Source organism: Aristolochia californica, unplaced genomic scaffold, assembly GCF_029961685.1.
Source record: "Aristolochia californica isolate CCGP_79_NKW_82.1479 unplaced genomic scaffold, dmAriCali1.0.hap1 SCAF_9, whole genome shotgun sequence".
Lineage (NCBI taxonomy): Eukaryota > Viridiplantae > Streptophyta > Magnoliopsida > Piperales > Aristolochiaceae > Aristolochia > Aristolochia californica.
Genome location: NW_027182290.1, coordinates 30,768,642 through 30,785,831, shown reverse-complemented (window position 1 = coordinate 30,785,831; position 17,190 = coordinate 30,768,642). Strand labels below are relative to the sequence as shown.

General features: G+C 38.2%; 3 protein-coding genes across 5 annotated transcripts; 2 read left to right on the top strand and 1 right to left on the bottom strand.

Moving 5' to 3' along the window:
* Positions 1–1,432: 1,432 nt before the first annotated feature.
* On the bottom strand, positions 1,433–3,396 carry LOC137940391 (uncharacterized). Its single transcript, XM_068785427.1, has 2 exons — positions 3,268–3,396; positions 1,433–3,135 (listed from the first exon to the last, which is right to left on the bottom strand). Exon 2 carries the CDS (start codon positions 3,111–3,113, stop codon positions 1,605–1,607), a length of 1,509 nt encoding a protein of 502 aa, XP_068641528.1. The 5' UTR covers positions 3,114–3,135; positions 3,268–3,396; the 3' UTR covers positions 1,433–1,604.
* A 362-nt stretch (positions 3,397–3,758) lies between these two features.
* Positions 3,759–4,076, top strand: LOC137940762 (photosystem II 5 kDa protein, chloroplastic-like). Its single transcript, XM_068785891.1, has one exon. It carries the CDS (start codon positions 3,759–3,761, stop codon positions 4,074–4,076), a length of 318 nt encoding a protein of 105 aa, XP_068641992.1.
* Positions 4,077–8,078: 4,002 nt separating this feature from the next.
* Positions 8,079–16,566, top strand: LOC137940389 (cellulose synthase A catalytic subunit 3 [UDP-forming]-like). 3 transcript variants are annotated; one of them, XM_068785424.1, is made up of 15 exons: positions 8,079–8,306; positions 8,574–9,165; positions 9,369–9,564; positions 9,715–9,938; positions 10,048–10,162; positions 10,300–10,504; positions 12,144–12,410; positions 12,494–12,839; positions 12,928–13,065; positions 13,244–13,369; positions 13,457–13,669; positions 13,792–14,056; positions 14,279–14,481; positions 15,288–15,638; positions 15,796–16,566. In XM_068785424.1, exons 2-15 carry the CDS (start codon positions 9,142–9,144, stop codon positions 16,378–16,380), a joined length of 3,258 nt encoding a protein of 1,085 aa, XP_068641525.1. In that variant the 5' UTR covers positions 8,079–8,306; positions 8,574–9,141; the 3' UTR covers positions 16,381–16,566. The 3 variants fall into 3 exon arrangements, with proteins under 3 accessions (XP_068641525.1, XP_068641526.1, XP_068641527.1); XM_068785425.1 differs by having other exon boundaries at positions 8,303–8,365; XM_068785426.1 differs by lacking the exon at positions 8,079–8,306 and adding an exon at positions 8,405–8,480.
* Positions 16,567–17,190: the final 624 nt, after the last annotated feature.

The following is a 17,190-nucleotide window of genomic DNA, read 5'->3' as shown; positions in this document are numbered from 1 at the left end:
ATAGAACTAATGTCACCAGATCTACAGAAAAGACTGTAAGGAGACTTATTTTCTATTGTTTGACAACAAATAATCACTTTCTTTTAGTTAATAATTTTTTTTCACAAAATAATGAAATTTAGGAGAAAAGAAAAAAAATAAAAACTTAGAGAGAAAATTTTAATCATAAGATTTTAAAAGATTAATATTTTTTTTTATTTTCATCAAATAAGATAAACTTTCCATTTTCTCTCTCAATTTTTATGGGCATCCAAAATAAAAAATAAAAACCCTCTTTTCTTATCTTTTCTTTTTTCCTCTTTTTCTCTCCTCTTTCTTTTCTTTTTCTCTCCGCTTTCTCTGTCCAAACATTTCTCAATTAGCCTCTCCCTCTTCAAACAACTGCTTTCCTTTAGTAATTTCTTTCAGACTTGCTTACCGTGTGGGCAATGCAAACAGATGTTTTTCTTTTTTATTCTTTTGGGGTATGGATACAAAAACTTCACCTTGAACATTGAGCCAGAATGCGTTGATTGCAGGAAAAGGTGAGGCTCACATTGCAGCCTAGAATGCGTTGATTCTAACCGCATCCTGTCAGCAAATGGTAAAATGAGCATTGAGCCAGCTCCTGGCCAAATAGTCTTTTTCTGCAAAATGTGCTACTCTACATGAGGTACGAACACTCAAAAGACAATTTATGGTGCCTTCCCTCCCTGTGCACTCTCCAGCCTCCTGGCCTAACTCTCTCTTAACTTGCGACCTGAAAGTATGTGATGTTAACAGCAGCTAGAAAGACACGATGTAAAAACTGTGATCAGCAGTCTGAGATTGTAAAACTTGGTTCTGAAACTGTCAGCACAAATTGTGGTTTTCGTCTCGTTAAGCTCCTTCTGTCCATTAACTAATCTATGCATGTTCAAAGTGATCAAAGGAAAAAAGCAGTGAAGAGAAATATTTAAAAAGAAAAGCATGCATGGGAATTTCCACTGCTTGGGACATCCTAAGCATCTGGGAGGTCCTGACTTTCCACTGGACAATCAGAGACCATGTGTTCAGCAACATGAGAGCTGCCAACAGTGCTCCCATAAGAACTTCAAGTTGAGCAAAGCCCTAAAAATCCCAAAGATGAATCTGGGAAACATATTGAGATGTCCAATTCCCAGTGAACTGGGACAAAAAGAAAAAGGAGATGAACGGTTTCTCAAATGAAGAATGTGCTCTAGAATGGCATTATTTACTAAGCAAAGTGACCAGTTCTGAACCTTATCAACACTCGGTTGGTATCCATCAACACTCAAACACGGAAAACATTATTTATTGGTTACTATCCACGAAAACTGAAACCCAGAAAGTAATATTTACCTAATTGGGGAAAAGAAACAGCATCTTACGGATGTTACATACCCTGCACAGCACACTTTTCCTAAAGATTTTTTGTAAATTCATCCAAAAAGAGCTGCTAAAAGCACTTAAATAAGATAACCTGTATGTAAGCAATTTGGAAAGAAAATGTGTACAGAGCAGTTCCATTGAATATGTGGTGTACAACAGCTCTGTTTTAGCATTAAAAATTTCCCAAGTCCAAATACAAGAGGGAGAAGATAAACATACAAAGAGAGAAATCTTCAACGAGAGCCCTCTCTTACTGAAGGTGACCTGGACCCAATGCTCCAATCTCTTCCAAATCTTGTCACACTTTGTCCGGCCTTTGGAGTCCCTACCACAGGGCTTGATCCACGGTAGCTTGCTCTGAGGCTTTCATCAACAGAACATGAAGACTTTGCTATTGCATTCCTCACAAATTTCTGAGCAGCTGGTGAAAGTGTTCGAACGCTTGGGCTCATGCTGCCCCCTCTAGCAGGAGAGGGCAAAGGAGGCTTTTGAAACATCTTTGATCTTTCTCTTAATTTACGTGCAGCTTCCCTTGACAGAGAATGGGCCTTCAAATCCCTAGGTGGTAGATTTGGAATCTTAAAGTGAGGGCCATCACCACTACCACCAATGTCAATGGGTGTGTCCTCAGACTCTAACCTCAATGGGGTGCCTTCTATCTCCCCCCATGTAATAAAAGGAGATCCATCGACGCCTGGTGCAGGTGAAGGAGTTCTAACAAAACTATAACCATTTTCTGACTTTTTACTTGATTCTGCATAGAATTGGTTTGGCGTCTTTCTTAAGTCTTCCAAATCATACCTTTTCGATTTTTCTGCTTCACGGTCTGCAAAAAGCCCCACACCAGGAGTAGAACCCGCCACAGGGGTATAAAGGATAGCAACAGTTTCTTCCTCCTTTGGTCTCGAATCCAACATCTTCCCATGGAACCTTGTGCTGGAGCGACTAATTTCCTTTGTTAGACCCTTTAATCTCTCTGCTCTTTCTTCTTCAGTTAAAGGAGCTTCATCACGACAAGCTGAATCATACATCAAAAGGTTCTTCGCAGTGTGCTTCCAACTGTCCAATGTACTCACTGGCTGATCTGAAGTACCATATCCATCAGTTATCCGATTTCTCTTCTGGGTTTCGAGGGTCTTCACTTCTTCCTTTTCTCCATCCATCAAATATCCGAATCTCTCCTTTCTCTTCCTATTAACCTTCTCCATAATTTTCGAAAAACTATCATTGTCCTCACTGGTGTACCTCCGAAAGAACTCATCTAGTGACAAAGAAACATCAACCGAGTCCTCGGACAGGGATTCTCCCTCAGAGGAAAGATTACGCGGGAGAAGAGATGGGGTCTTTTCTGAACCAAATGGAGTGGGAGTGGGCGACGAGGCAAAGAAGCTGGAGGCAGGGGTCCGAATCTTACCATCGGTATTGTCAGAAACCACTCGTCTGAGACCTGAGCCGGCTCGTCGCTCGATGATCTTCAATTGAGCATCGCGAATTTGTATAGGATCGCCGGACCGCACGGCCTCAAGCCAATCGATACGATCCCGGAGCTTGGGTATGTCGGGAAAGTAATCTCTTTCAATGATCTTTTCAATAGCAGAAACGAAAGAATCTTCATCGAGGACGAGGGCGCTCTTTCTAACTTTTCTGTCCGAAGAGAAAGAAGCAACAGGGATATCTATGGAGCTTTCTGCAGAGGGTGAGAGAGAGATGTGACGGGGAGAATGGCCCGGCGACTGAAGCATTGTTTCTTCAAATTAGGGTTTTCTTCGAGATGAACAATTGGGGATTTAAAGCAGAAACGTACAGGGTCAGATGCAAAATAGAAAGTCGAAAGAGATTACGATTGCAGCGACAGAGGGATCGTTAATGGAGTCCCGACGAAGGGAGGATTCTTACCTCGACTCAGCTAGTATCTCAAACGAGGGTTTCCTGCAGCAGGTCGAACACTCGTAACGCGTCTCCGCCGACTCCGAAAACCAAACCGACCGCTTCGCTTTTATTGGTTCTTGAACTACAGCCCCTTGAGTCGTGCTTACGCGTCAGCCGCCTTGGGTAGGAGGGGGTAAATATAGCACGTGGCCACCTTAATATCCCTTTTTAGACTCTTAGAGCGTTTAATATTTATTCAAATAATAATTTGTATACCTCTATTATCTATTTTTGTAATCTCTGATTTTCCTACGTGGAACCACTCTGCACGCTTCTTCATAGATAAACTGACACGTGGGTATATCCTATTGGTTACCACAGTGTCACGGGATAAGATAATGTCCACTCTCTCTCATTTTTTATCATTTCACCTCCTGCCTCTCATTCCTCCCATAGGTTCCATCTCAGTTTGATTTGCGTTGCACAGACACAGAGAGCCCAACTAAGCGATCCAGACAATGGCTTCGATCACCATGACAGCCTCACTCATCGGCGGTCTCAGCACCGCCGGCCATTCCTCGGTCAACCGCCGGCAGGTCGTCATGGCTAAGGCGGTCAGAGTGGACGGATTCAAGCAACAGAACGTCAGCAGCGACCAAGACAACAACACCCGGAGGAATCTGATGTTTGCCGCCGCCGCTGCTGCTGTCTGCTCTGCCGCCTCTGGTTGTGGGGTTGCTCTGGCCGATGAGCCCAAGCGCGGGAGCCCTGAAGCTAAGAAGAAGTACGCCCCCATATGTGTCACCATGCCCACGGCAAGCGTTTGCCGCAACTGAGAGCCATTGCTGAACATAATGCACTAGTTTAAGCTAGTGCAGGTTGTTATTTGTATGTATGTATGTATGTTTGATTACCTATTCTGCAAGACAAGTCACATCTTGTGTTGTTTCTCAATGGTAATGGGGACTCTATTTCTCGGTTAACTTCTCTTTCCGTTTTTACTTTGACGTTTATTGTTATCATTAGAAATTACATGTTAGCATTCCTTCTCTTAGTCGAAGTAATGAATGTTGGCTTGAGTTGTCTCAAATTAGTGTAACGGCCAATCAAGGTTAGCTGCAATAGATAGCAATACCCTAATAATACTTAATTTGGCCACTGGTGAGAATGTCTCTTGATAGTCTATGTGTATCCTTTTGTTATTAACCTTGACTTATACCGTACAACTGATCCATTGGATTTGTACTTGATGGAGAATACCCATTTACAACCCACTTTTTTTTTTACCTTTATGTAATATAACAATACTCCATGTCTCATTTTTCATTAATGTCTCTGTTTCTTCCTTAATAGCTTGAACCCACATAAGGTCTTTCAAAACTTTATCAACATTTGTAGGAATATGGCGTGAATAGAGTTCACTTACAAAGTTCTTGAGGGGTTCAAACAGTTAGATTACACAGTGCACTTTGAAAGTGCAGTGGAAAGTAAAAGTGAATTACTTAATGAAAATAAAAGTGAATTACTTTTTTTTGTTAGTGTGTTCAATGGAAAATGCACTATAAATAAATTTATTGTGTTAGTGTGCATAATTTTAGTGGAAAGTGGAAAATGAGTTTAGTAATAAAATAATCTGATAGATTTAAAAGATAGATCTATATAAATTTTTAATTAAAAATAAGATAAATAATTTAAAGTTTTAATTAAATATTAAATTAATTAAATATAAAAATATATATACTCAAATAAACTTGGTTATTTTTATAATGTCTAGATACTTAATCAAAATCTCGCTTTTACAATATCTAAATTATCACTCTTAAATTAGTAATTTAATGTATTATTAAAAGTCATGAATATAACAAATAAATAAATAGGAGATTTTATTAATAAAATAAGATAGATTTTTGTTTAGTCTAAATTAATACAATAATAACAAAGTAAAATAAAAATATTAATTTAATTAATTATAAAAAATAGAATACTTAAACAAAAATATTTACTCTAGATACTTGATCGAATTACTACTTTTACGATATCTTAATTATCACTCTTAAATTAGTAATATAAAAAAATCATGAAAATAATAAATAAATAAATTAGATATTTTATTAATAAAATAATATGAGTATTTCCATTAAAATCTAACTGAATTAGTTTAGTCTCAACGTCGAGTATCAAGTGAAAAGACGAGTGAAAGTGAATTTATTAGTCTCATGGAGTGAATTCACTTTCACTCGTTTTTTCACTTAAACAAGTGAGTAATCCACTTTAACTCTCCACTTATACAGTGCACTAACGCTTTGGGAACCACTTTTTTCTCTTAAAAATGAATTCACTTACACTTACACAGTGCACTAAGAGGCCCTAATAGCATTTTGGTTGCCCTCACTCAATTTAGCGTATGAAGGGCTACAATGGTCCTTACCTTGTTGAGTCACCCATTCCTTAATTAAATCTTCTAACTTCATATATCTGGCTTTAAATGATTGTGCCAATGTATCTAACTTCCTATGGATCCCCTTCAACCTCTCTTCTAACCTATCAAAATGTGTGGTCAAGGATTTTAAGATAGTTGTATCTTGTTAGTCATTTGTTTTTTTGTTAAACATTTAATGTAGTTGTATGTGCACACACAAAAAGAAGAAAAGAACTCTCCAAATGCTTGCAAATCCCCTGAACTAAATAAATATATAAGTATTGACCTTATGTGTGTCCCCACAGTCGCAAGTCATCCACTTTGATACCAATTGATATGCCATGAATATCAACTACGTTGAGCAAATATAATTTGTAGAAGATGAAATGAAAATTTGAAAGTGCCAATTCCATAAAGAAAGAAATCTCCTTAAACTTTGAAAATACAGGATTTGGTGTCAATTCAAGGAAGTCGGCCTAATTATTCTTTTTATAAGCATAAACTCGTGAGTAAATAATTTACTAAAATACCCTTATATACCTTATAATTTGAAGTCTCAATATGACAAGAAAAATAGATAGAAATACTCCCGCTCATCAGCTATCAAGAAGTGGGTTTTTGTGACAATTGTGATCATTCTTGTGAGTCATGTTAGTTTGTTTTCAACTTTCGAATAATTATTGAGAACCACTAGAAAAATATGCAAGTATGAGTTGTTTTGAAGTATTTTTTTGCAAATGGCTTTAAAAGCCATATTTTTTCAATTCCATTGAAAATTTGAATGTAAATAAATATAAAATAAATATAAAATAAATATAAAATAAATCAAATATTTTCTAATTGAAAAGACAAAAAACAAAAACTAATCCAAACATTAGAATTTTTGCTCTTATATTGTATTTAGAAAATATAAATAAAATTAAAACAAAAAAAATGCATGAGAAAATTTAAAGTAGTTCGACATATAATACCTACTCTAACAAAGAGAAAAAGAAGGAAAATTTTACTATCACGAAAAAAATTGTTTAAAAAGAGATTTTGATCCTTTTTATTAGCTAAATCTAATCTAAATCCCTAGTTGAGGATAATCAAACAAAAATTGATTAGGTCTAGATTTATCAGTCTTTCCTTACAAAAATTCTAATATTTTTACATGTCAGACACATTTCTATAATCTAATCCAAAGAAATACATTGTGACAAATATTTATAATTTTTTTTTAAAATTTGTTCCTATTAGATATATTTTCTAATGCAAATTACTTATAATATACTTTGCATATAACCAAAGTTTAATATCTCATACATATTAATGAATTTTATTCTTTTACTCAAAATGCAGGAAAAAAACTATATCGAGTGGGTTAGAGCTGAGAGTGTGGCAGGTGAAGCGTTATAGTCTAATATCCACCGGGGTCCCCCCCGCCTCCGTTTTACTAAACGGGAAAATTGTAGATCAACTACTGTTCGTTATTTGTTAAATTCCGATTCTTCTCAATCAGTTTCCCGAGAAGAAATGATAAGGCGATCAAGACACAGTAACGCCCGCTATTAACAATTGATTAGACACCTCTTCCATGATTCTCTGGCAGATGCCGTTCCATCTCCCTTCACTCACCCAAATGAAGAAAAAGAGCAGAAGAGACGAACGCTTGATGATTGAGTGCCAACCACCAGATGAAAGTAACAGTTGAAGCAGAAGAGCGTTAATCCGGCATACTTTTCTCCTCGATTGACTCGTTAGACCTTTAACTTCTCTCTTGAACAGTATTCCCTAAATCGTCTGAGACGGGAAATTGAATAATCTTCTGCCGTGCGTATGTTTTTTTATATATCAATGATGTTGAATACTGAAATAGAGTCGTATGTGAGGTCTACAGACTTTCTACCGGCACCGACACCGACACCGACACTCACAGCTGTGAGTCTTTGCGCCACCGCGGGCCACAGCTCAGCCTTTTATTTTCTTCTCAGCTGCAACAAGAAGGCCCAAAAATCTGTTCAGATTTTGGGTATTATTTGTAAAGATTTAACTTCACGGGGCACGTTGCCGTAGACGGGAAACTCACCGGAACGAGCGAAAGATCACCTTGCCGACAATCCCTCCATCCAGAACCTAACCCTGGACTTTTAGAGCCCCAACCAATAACCCACTCATTGACAAGCACGTGAATTTGAAAAACGACCAGAAAGTTGGATCACCTTTCTTAACTGCTAATCACCATCTTATCCTTTTTAAGTAGATAAGATTTCCTAAACAGGATCAACTTGATTATACTGTTACGGGACTTTCGACTTCCGAAGCGTGTAATTCTCGTGAGCGTGCCTAGGGAGCCCGAGAAGGAGCGGTCTGTTTTCTGGTCCAAGTCTTGGTGTGAATAAATTTGCTTGAAAGTTTCCTTGTTATTACAGTATTTCAGTCCAGTTTCAGACGAGAGGAGAGAGGAGGGGCGCTCGGGCCGTGCCGTGGTGCACCAAAATTACAGTGTTTAAAAAATCGCCTCAAACTAATTGAATATTCTCGTCTCTCGGCGACTTGTCGGCAGCTCGTCGACTCGTGCTGGATTTGCTCAGCCATTTGCCACCTCAGCCCGCGCTTGTTGAGAAGTGTGGTAGACTGGTAGTAGCTTTTGTCTTTGTTTTCCCTGGTAAGAACGAAAGTGTAGAAGATGAAAGTCTTCATCTCCTTGAAGCAGAAGCTATCTGAGTAGGGTTTTGGATTTCACCTTTTCGATCGGCATGTCTTTAATTATGTAATTATGTTTTATACGCGGTGGATTAGACTATTGATATCTTGTGGATGGCTTTTTATTTAATTCATGGTAGTGAACGTGGATTTGGCAGAGTTTTTACTTGGATGTTCTTCTTTTTGTGTTTATTTTATACCTTCTAATTTTTTTTTATGCCGTCTGTAGGAAGGATTAAAGCTTATCGCTGAAGTGTCGCTTTCTTTCAAGGCATTTTATTGAAACAAAGAGTTGAGGAAGAGAGATGAAGAGGGCAACGGAGTTCTCAAGCCTGCCGCGGCTGATTGTCTCTACGGTCGGTGGGCGATCTCTGGCCGCATTGTAAAGGTTTCGGATCTTGAGGCGTTGGTTTCCAAATCGGCAGAGATCTGAAGTTATTGGCTCGAGTGCTCTGTTTCTTTTCAGCATCTTTCATTTTATTTTGTGCAGATCTGACTGGAACCAATAGTGCATTTGCCCTAAAGAATTTACATTGCTTCTTGTTGGGGTTAATCGAGCTCAGCAGTGAGCCGTATCACTGTTGGGAAGGAAGATCCTTTCTGAGTTGTTTTAGACAAGTACTTCCTTCGCAAATATCCTTGAAAGGAAAAGCAGATTCCGAAGCTTTTCTGCATGTGGTGGGTGCTTAAGCTGCAACACTTCTTTTGGTGCATGAATTGACTGTAGATCTACTACAGATTGTAGCAATTCCTTCCGTCGGAACAGTACAACTGCAGAACCGGCTGTACAGCAGCCAATGGCGGAAGAAGGGGAATCAGGGGTTAGTATTGATCGTGTCCTCTAAAACGAACATTCTATTCCTTTCTTTCCGTATCTATTTGGCTCAACTGAGTGTGAATTCCCTGAATTTTGGTTCCTGGAGTCCAAAAATTATCAAATCCCTCAACTTTGATCAGTTCTTAGTTATTCCGTTATAGTGTATAACTCTCATTTTTTCCCTTCTCAATTGATGTACGTGTTCAGCTGAAGCCTTCGAAACACCTTAGCGGTCAGGTTTGCCAGATCTGTGGCGATGACGTTGGTATCACTGTAGATGGAGATCTATTTATTGCTTGCGATGTGTGCGCATTTCCTGTCTGCAGACCATGCTATGAGTATGAGCGCAAGGATGGGAATCAATCGTGTCCTCAATGCAAAACCAGATACAAGAGACACAAAGGTTCATTATTATTTATTTTTTGGATGTATCCTAAATTTGAAAAGTTGATCTTTCTCATTCCTGATCTGCGCGCTTCTTTATACTATTGCTCTTTTGATGTTTTGGATCGTATATTCTAATTTTATATCTGGAACTGTTGCTTATTTTCAGGGAGCCTTCCTATTCGTGGAGATGAAGGGGACGATGGGGATACTGACGATGTAGCTAGCGACTTCAATTATTCTTCCGGAAATCAAAATTCAAAGCAGAAAGTCGCTGAGCGCATGTTGAGCTGGCAAATGAGCTATGGACGTGGAGAGGATGTTGCACCTCCTAAGTATGATAGAGATGAAATTCCTCACAATAACATTCCGTTGCTTACTAATGGTTCCACTGTAAGTTTTCCAGCCTCTATTTATATATGTACTCTTTAATTTATCTTTTCATATTTGAAAAAAATTTGTGCTAGTTGGTATTCAATTTTTTTTTCTTTTTTTTTTGCAGGCTTCTGGAGAGTTGCCAGCGGCATCTCCCGACCGCCTTACAATGCCATCTCCAGGAGGTGTTGGTGGTGGGAAGCGTGTGCATCCTCTGCCTTACTCAGATGTCAACCAATCTCGTAATGATTATTTCTTTGTTTCTATTGCTGGGGTTATTTGCTATATAACTTCAGCGGTTCTGAGCTCTATATTGTTCCAAGATTGTAATGTGCTTTTCTAAATATTCGTTCACATTCTGTACAATATGTTTTTGCAGCAAATATTAGGGTTGTGGATCCGTCAGGAGAATTTGGTTCTCAAGGATATGGAAATGTTGCTTGGAAAGAGAGGGTTGATGGATGGAAGATGAAGCAAGAGAAGAATGTTGTTCAAATGAGCAATGGTGGCCATGCTGCTTCTGAAGGCAGGGGAGCAGGAGATATTGATGCAAGCACAGACGTGCTGATCGATGACTCCTTGCTGTGAGTTTTTAGTCAATAGTGTTTTATAAAATTTGCTCTCTAGTTCTGCTACAACTTTATAAATCTTTGATGATGAAGTGATTGGGATTAACATTTCTGGATTGTTTGTTGATTGCATCTTTGCATGATGTTGATTAAGTAAAAAACGTCCATTAAGTCTTATAATTTTTGCTGCCTGTTGTGCATGCTCTTCTGAAAAACACACTGAAATCTTTGGAGGATTGTATTTGGTGATGTTCCTTTCAATTGGTTAATTCGGTTGATTTTGTATGTGAAAAAGGTGTATGGGCCTGGTTGCAGGATTACCCTGGTCTCAGGATTATATGGTAATCCTGCATATGGTTTGTGTTTATAGTTGTGGTACCACCGTCCTTCAAATTGTTCATAAAGGAATTCATTGGACTTGACCTGGTTGGGCAAAATCAGGGCTGCTTTTCTTGTGAAGCAAAAGGAAGTTGTCAGTGTTCATGGTTCTATGGTAGAATCTTGTAGATGCTCCACTGTCAGTTGTCTGTAACACTTGTTTTATCATTTATTAATTGACATTGACTTTTGAGTCCTCAAAAAAAAGTAATCCTTGATTAACCAGTGTAAAAATTGTTCAACAGCATCCAAAAGTAACCAAAAGATTCCATGGCAGTGCCTTAAGTTTTGTAGTTCTTCAGTTCTTGTATACTTTTTCTTCCATGTTGATGCTTCAGACAATTGGAAAATTTTCTATAGCCTAATAATTTAGGGTTCGTGTAGGTAATCGAAGCCATGGTACTTAATTTTTTTGAATTTTTTTCTCAAAAGATTCTTAGTACTGGACTTAGTCTTTCACATGCAGAATCAGAGTCAAATAAGAACAGATTTAGAAAGATATGACCTTCACAGTCTTTGAAAAAAAAAAACAAAAAAGGAGGACAAGAGAGATATGACCTTCTCAAAATTGCTTTTTTTACCATAGTACTAGTTAGGTTTTTTGTATGCAGGACCTGAGCCAAATAAGAAAAACTTCAGAAAGATATCACTTGCACAGGTTGAAGAGAAATTAAAAAAACCTTGGTTATAAATCAAGTAGCACTAAGATTGCACTAGTTTATGCATTTGTAAGCGTTTTAAATTTTTTTATTATTACAATCATGCTTAAAGCTGATAAATAAAACTACTGAATTTTGTTTGAAAAAGGAAACCATGAGAAAAGATAAATAATCTGAACATTTTTGTTATAGGTCTGATATGTGATCAGCAACCTCAACTAGGTTCGAACATTATTAGATCACCAATGACCAATTATGAGCGAAGTGAAAATTTTGAATTGTAAAACATTGGGTACTTCGCTTAAATACTGGACCAAGGGGGAGTACATATGGCGAAATTGAATCTTCAACTGAACTTGTCTTTTCTTCGCGGTGCCAAGTCTCACTAGAGCATATTAAGAAGCTCTGGATGCTACTCATCTTTGTATTCTAAAACATGCATAGTGATTTGTTTGGAAGTTTGTGAATTTAACCCGCAATCTCTTGCAAAAATAGATGAAGAGATTCTCTTTATGATTACTGTATACTACTTGTTCTTTGTAATTTAGTTAAACATTCTTTTTAAAATCTTGGTTGAGCAAGGAAGCACAAAACTAAACTCACATTTGATTATGCAGGAATGATGAAACACGCCAACCTCTTTCAAGGAAGGTATCTATTCCTTCGTCCAAGATAAACCCATACCGAATGGTCATTGTTCTGCGTCTTGTTATTCTCTCCATCTTCTTGCACTATCGTATCACAAACCCTGTTCCAAATGCATATGCCTTGTGGTTGATCTCTGTGATTTGTGAGATATGGTTTGCCATATCATGGATATTAGATCAGTTCCCTAAGTGGCTTCCAGTGAACCGTGAGACTTACCTTGACCGGCTCGCTTTGAGGTACTCATTTTTCTCACTTCTAATATATCATGCCTTCTCCAAGCACATTAGATTGTTCTTATTGTGTGTTGTTATGGATATAGGTATGATCGTGAAGGAGAACCATCTCAATTGGCTGCTGTTGACATATTTGTCAGTACTGTGGACCCTTTGAAGGAACCTCCTCTTGTGACTGCCAATACTGTATTATCAATTCTTGCTGTTGATTACCCAGTTGATAAGGTCTCCTGCTATGTCTCTGATGATGGAGCTGCAATGTTGACATTTGAAGCCCTGTCTGAAACTTCAGAGTTTGCAAGAAAATGGGTTCCTTTTTGCAAGAAGTACACCATTGAACCCCGAGCACCAGAGTGGTATTTTGCGCAACGAATTGACTACTTGAAAGACAAAGTACATCCTTCATTTGTTAAGGACCGAAGAGCCATGAAGGTTAGACATTGTACATTGGCAAATCTGCATCCAATCCCTGCATCTTCTTTACATGTTTTATGATGTACTTTGCTTACATATACTGCAGAGAGAGTATGAGGAGTTTAAAGTTCGTGTTAATGCACTCGTTGCAAAAGCACAAAAAATTCCTGAAGAAGGGTGGGTCATGCAAGATGGAACCCCATGGCCTGGAAATAACACCAGAGATCATCCAGGAATGATCCAGGTTGGTATTTATTTTGTTTGGAGCATAGAAATGGTAGCCTCAGATGTGCCCAGAAATGTTTCTACGTGTGGAGCATAAGTGTTGCCAATGTTTTTCCTAGAAAGCTGTTATGCAGTTAATGTGTCACAAGTTGATACATGTCTATACCTTTCTGTAAATGCCCTTTTGCTGTTTGCAGGTCTTCTTAGGTCACAGTGGAGGGCTTGATAGTGAGGGCAATGAACTTCCACGGTTGGTCTATGTTTCCCGTGAGAAACGTCCAGGCTTTCAACATCACAAGAAGGCCGGTGCTATGAATGCTCTTGTAAGTAGTTAATCCATTTCGTCACACAATTTAGCTGTGATTATAGAACTGTATTATCTCTAATCAACTTGCTCTTTCTTTTAATAGGTACGTGTGTCAGCAGTTCTGACCAATGGCTCATTTTTGCTAAATCTTGATTGTGATCATTACATAAACAATAGCAAGGCCTTGCGGGAAGCCATGTGTTTTCTTATGGACCCAAATCTTGGCAAATCTGTTTGTTATGTTCAGTTCCCACAAAGATTTGATGGCATTGATAGGAATGATCGATATGCCAACCGAAACACTGTGTTCTTTGATGTAAGCATGCTATCCTTTTTCTTCTTCTCCTTTTAAGTGATTTCATGAATGTAGAGTATTTCTTTTACCACGAAAGGTATTATCCCTTCACGATAGTTCTTTAACTCTTCTCTTGATTTCAGATCAATTTAAGAGGTCTCGATGGCATTCAAGGGCCTGTTTATGTGGGTACTGGTTGTGTCTTCAACCGTACTGCTTTGTATGGATATGAACCTCCTCTAAAGCAGAAGCATAAAAAACCAGGATTCTTCTCTTCATGTTGTGGAGGATCGAGGAAGAAGAGTACGAAGTTAAGCAAAAGGGGATCAGACAAGATACGGTCAAGTAAGCATGTGGACTCGACTGTGCCTATATTCAACCTAGAAGACATCGAAGAGGGGGTTGAAGGTACAAGAATTTTATGCCTCTCTCTCCCCTGTCTTTGTGTTTGTGTGTTTCTCATTTTCACATCACTGTGCACTTAACATTAATTGGATAAGCAGTTCTCTTGATGTTGCATGTAATTGTTTGTTTTTAACTAATTCTATGTCACTATTCCCTTACCCTTTTTTGGCTGGGCATTTCTCTGGATGTTGCAGTTATTTAAGTATTCTGTGCTTTTGGATACAGGTGCTGGTTTTGATGACGAGAAGTCTTTGCTCATGTCACAGATGACCTTGGAGAAAAGGTTTGGTCAGTCTGCTGTATTTGTTGCTTCTACTTTAATGGAGAATGGTGGTGTTCCTCAGTCAGCTACTCCTGAATCTCTTCTAAAAGAAGCCATCCATGTTATTAGCTGTGGATACGAGGACAAGACAGAATGGGGAAGTGAGGTATGCTTGGTACTAGTGAAAATATTGTGTGTGCTGTATTCTGTGCACTATAATCTCTCTCTCTCTCTCTCTCTCTCTCTCTCTCTCTCTTACTCACTCACTTCCTGCAATTTTCACTACCTGGTTAAAAATTGGCAGTCCTATTGCTGCCAAAGATTTTTAGGGAGACCTATACATTTATTTCTAAACCTCACAAACCAGACCCTTGACTAGAGAATCTAAGCAAAAAAATTACTTACGTTGTGAAAATCTGATTCTTGAACTTTATGGTATTCCTCTAAAAAAATAAACATAAAACTACGATTCAGTTTCTGGAATTATTAGTTTAAGGCTTTCTTATGTGCAACGTTTAAATCTTTTACTCGTTATCTTTTACGTCTGAGGAATTACAATCTTCTGAGATATCTCTCATTTTGTGAGGACTAAATTCTCTTTGCTTTCACCCTAAAGTTTTTGTTGGACAATATCCTGGTGTTCAACCAAACAAAAAGATTATGTTGTGTCCTAATGTTGTTCCTGAGTTAACCTCTGATCTCAACAATTTCGTCCAACTTGACAAATGTAGAAGCATAGAAACTGGTCACCTCTTTACCACATCGAATATAGATCTCTGTTCTTTACTATTTGATGTTGTTAGGTGGTTTTTATGTTAATATGTTCCATCATGGATTTGGAACAAGCATGTAGGTTGAACTATGTAGTAATATTCACAGGATACAGTAATGTGCATGATTTGTTCAAATAGATTTTTCAATGCATTTTGCAGTTTCTTTCTTTTCTTTGTAACACTGCACTCTTCTCTGCAGATTGGATGGATTTATGGTTCTGTCACAGAAGATATTCTGACTGGGTTCAAGATGCATGCCCGTGGTTGGCGCTCAATCTACTGCATGCCCCAGCGTGCAGCCTTTAAAGGATCAGCACCCATTAATCTTTCAGATCGTCTAAATCAAGTTCTCCGGTGGGCTCTGGGTTCTGTTGAGATTCTTTTTAGTCGGCATTGCCCCATTTGGTATGGATATGGTGGGAGGCTGAAGTTTCTTGAGAGATTTGCATACATAAACACCACCATTTATCCAGTCACAGCTATTCCTCTTCTAATGTATTGTACATTGCCAGCTGTATGTCTTCTTACAGGGAAGTTCATTATACCCCAGGTACTTCTTCACCTGCAATATTTCCGATTATTTTAAGCTTCTTCAATCTTTGTATCATATTGTGTTGTCAGAAAAGTTTTTCAGATCTAAAAGCTGTGAATAAGCCATACTCTGGATATGGGTTCAGATACTGATGATCTTCTATATATTTGTGCAGATTAGTAATATTGCCAGTATCTGGTTCATTTCTCTCTTCTTGTCTATCTTTGCTACTGGTATATTGGAGATGAGGTGGAGTGGGGTTGGAATAGAGGAGTGGTGGAGGAACGAACAGTTCTGGGTTATTGGAGGTGTCTCAGCCCATCTCTTTGCTGTTTTCCAAGGTCTTCTTAAAGTCCTCGCTGGTATTGATACCAATTTCACTGTCACATCTAAGGCTTCAGATGAAGATGGTGATTTTACTGAGTTGTACATGTTCAAATGGACCACGCTGCTCATTCCACCAACCACTCTTCTTATAATCAATTTGGTAGGGGTGGTTGCTGGAATATCTTATGCTATCAACAGTGGGTATCAATCGTGGGGTCCTTTATTCGGCAAGCTTTTCTTTGCCTTCTGGGTGATCGTCCACCTTTACCCTTTCCTGAAGGGGTTGATGGGCCGCCAGAATCGGACTCCAACCATTGTGGTTGTCTGGTCTATTCTTCTGGCCTCTATTTTCTCCTTGTTATGGGTCCGAGTTGACCCTTTTACAACCAGGGTGACGGGACCAGATATTCAACAATGTGGAATCAACTGCTAGAAAGAGAACAGTTGTACAAGAAAATAGTGAGGAGATTTCTTGTGACTCGAATCGTCAGGCTTGTTTCCGCTCACTCTGTTGTTACTACATTGTGAAATGTATGTAGATATAGGACATTTTGAACTGATTTTGTTCTGTTAAATTATTTTATTTTTGTTATTATTATTTTGTTTTGTTTTTGTGAAACAGATGAATGTATGGAGATTGAAACTCCAGGGTGAAAAGGGGCAAACGACAAAAAAAAAAAAAAATGATTTTGCTGTTTTTAAATTACTTTTACATGATGAAAAAAAAAATGAACCAGACGCATCAGGCGTTTTTTCCCCCTCTGAAAAAGATTATGTTGCTGTGCTAGTGTAACTTTTGTTTTGGTTGTGATTTTGTAACTGGTGTTGTAGGCAATGGTACTGTTGATGGGCCTCTGATCAATGGTTCCAAAAGGATATCAGCTAGAACTCGAACCATGAAAGGATTCGCAAGTGGCGTCTCGCCACGGGTTTCTCTTTGAAAAATATGTTTTTTTTTTTTAGTTATATAGAGGACTGACATTTTTATGATTTCACATTTTCTTCTTCTTTTGACAGATTTTCTATTGAAAAAATGCGCTTCTAAATGACCTTCTGCTCTTATGATTCAGCAAGAGAAACTTTTCACTTTACGATTAGCATACTCCTTTGCGTTGGAGACGAACAAATTGGTACAGAAGAGATTCACAGAACCATGCAAAACTACAACAAGATTCACTTCTTCAGCCTAGTAAAAAAGTCATTCTTCATAGAATGGCCAACTAAATGAGAAGATTTATCAGGC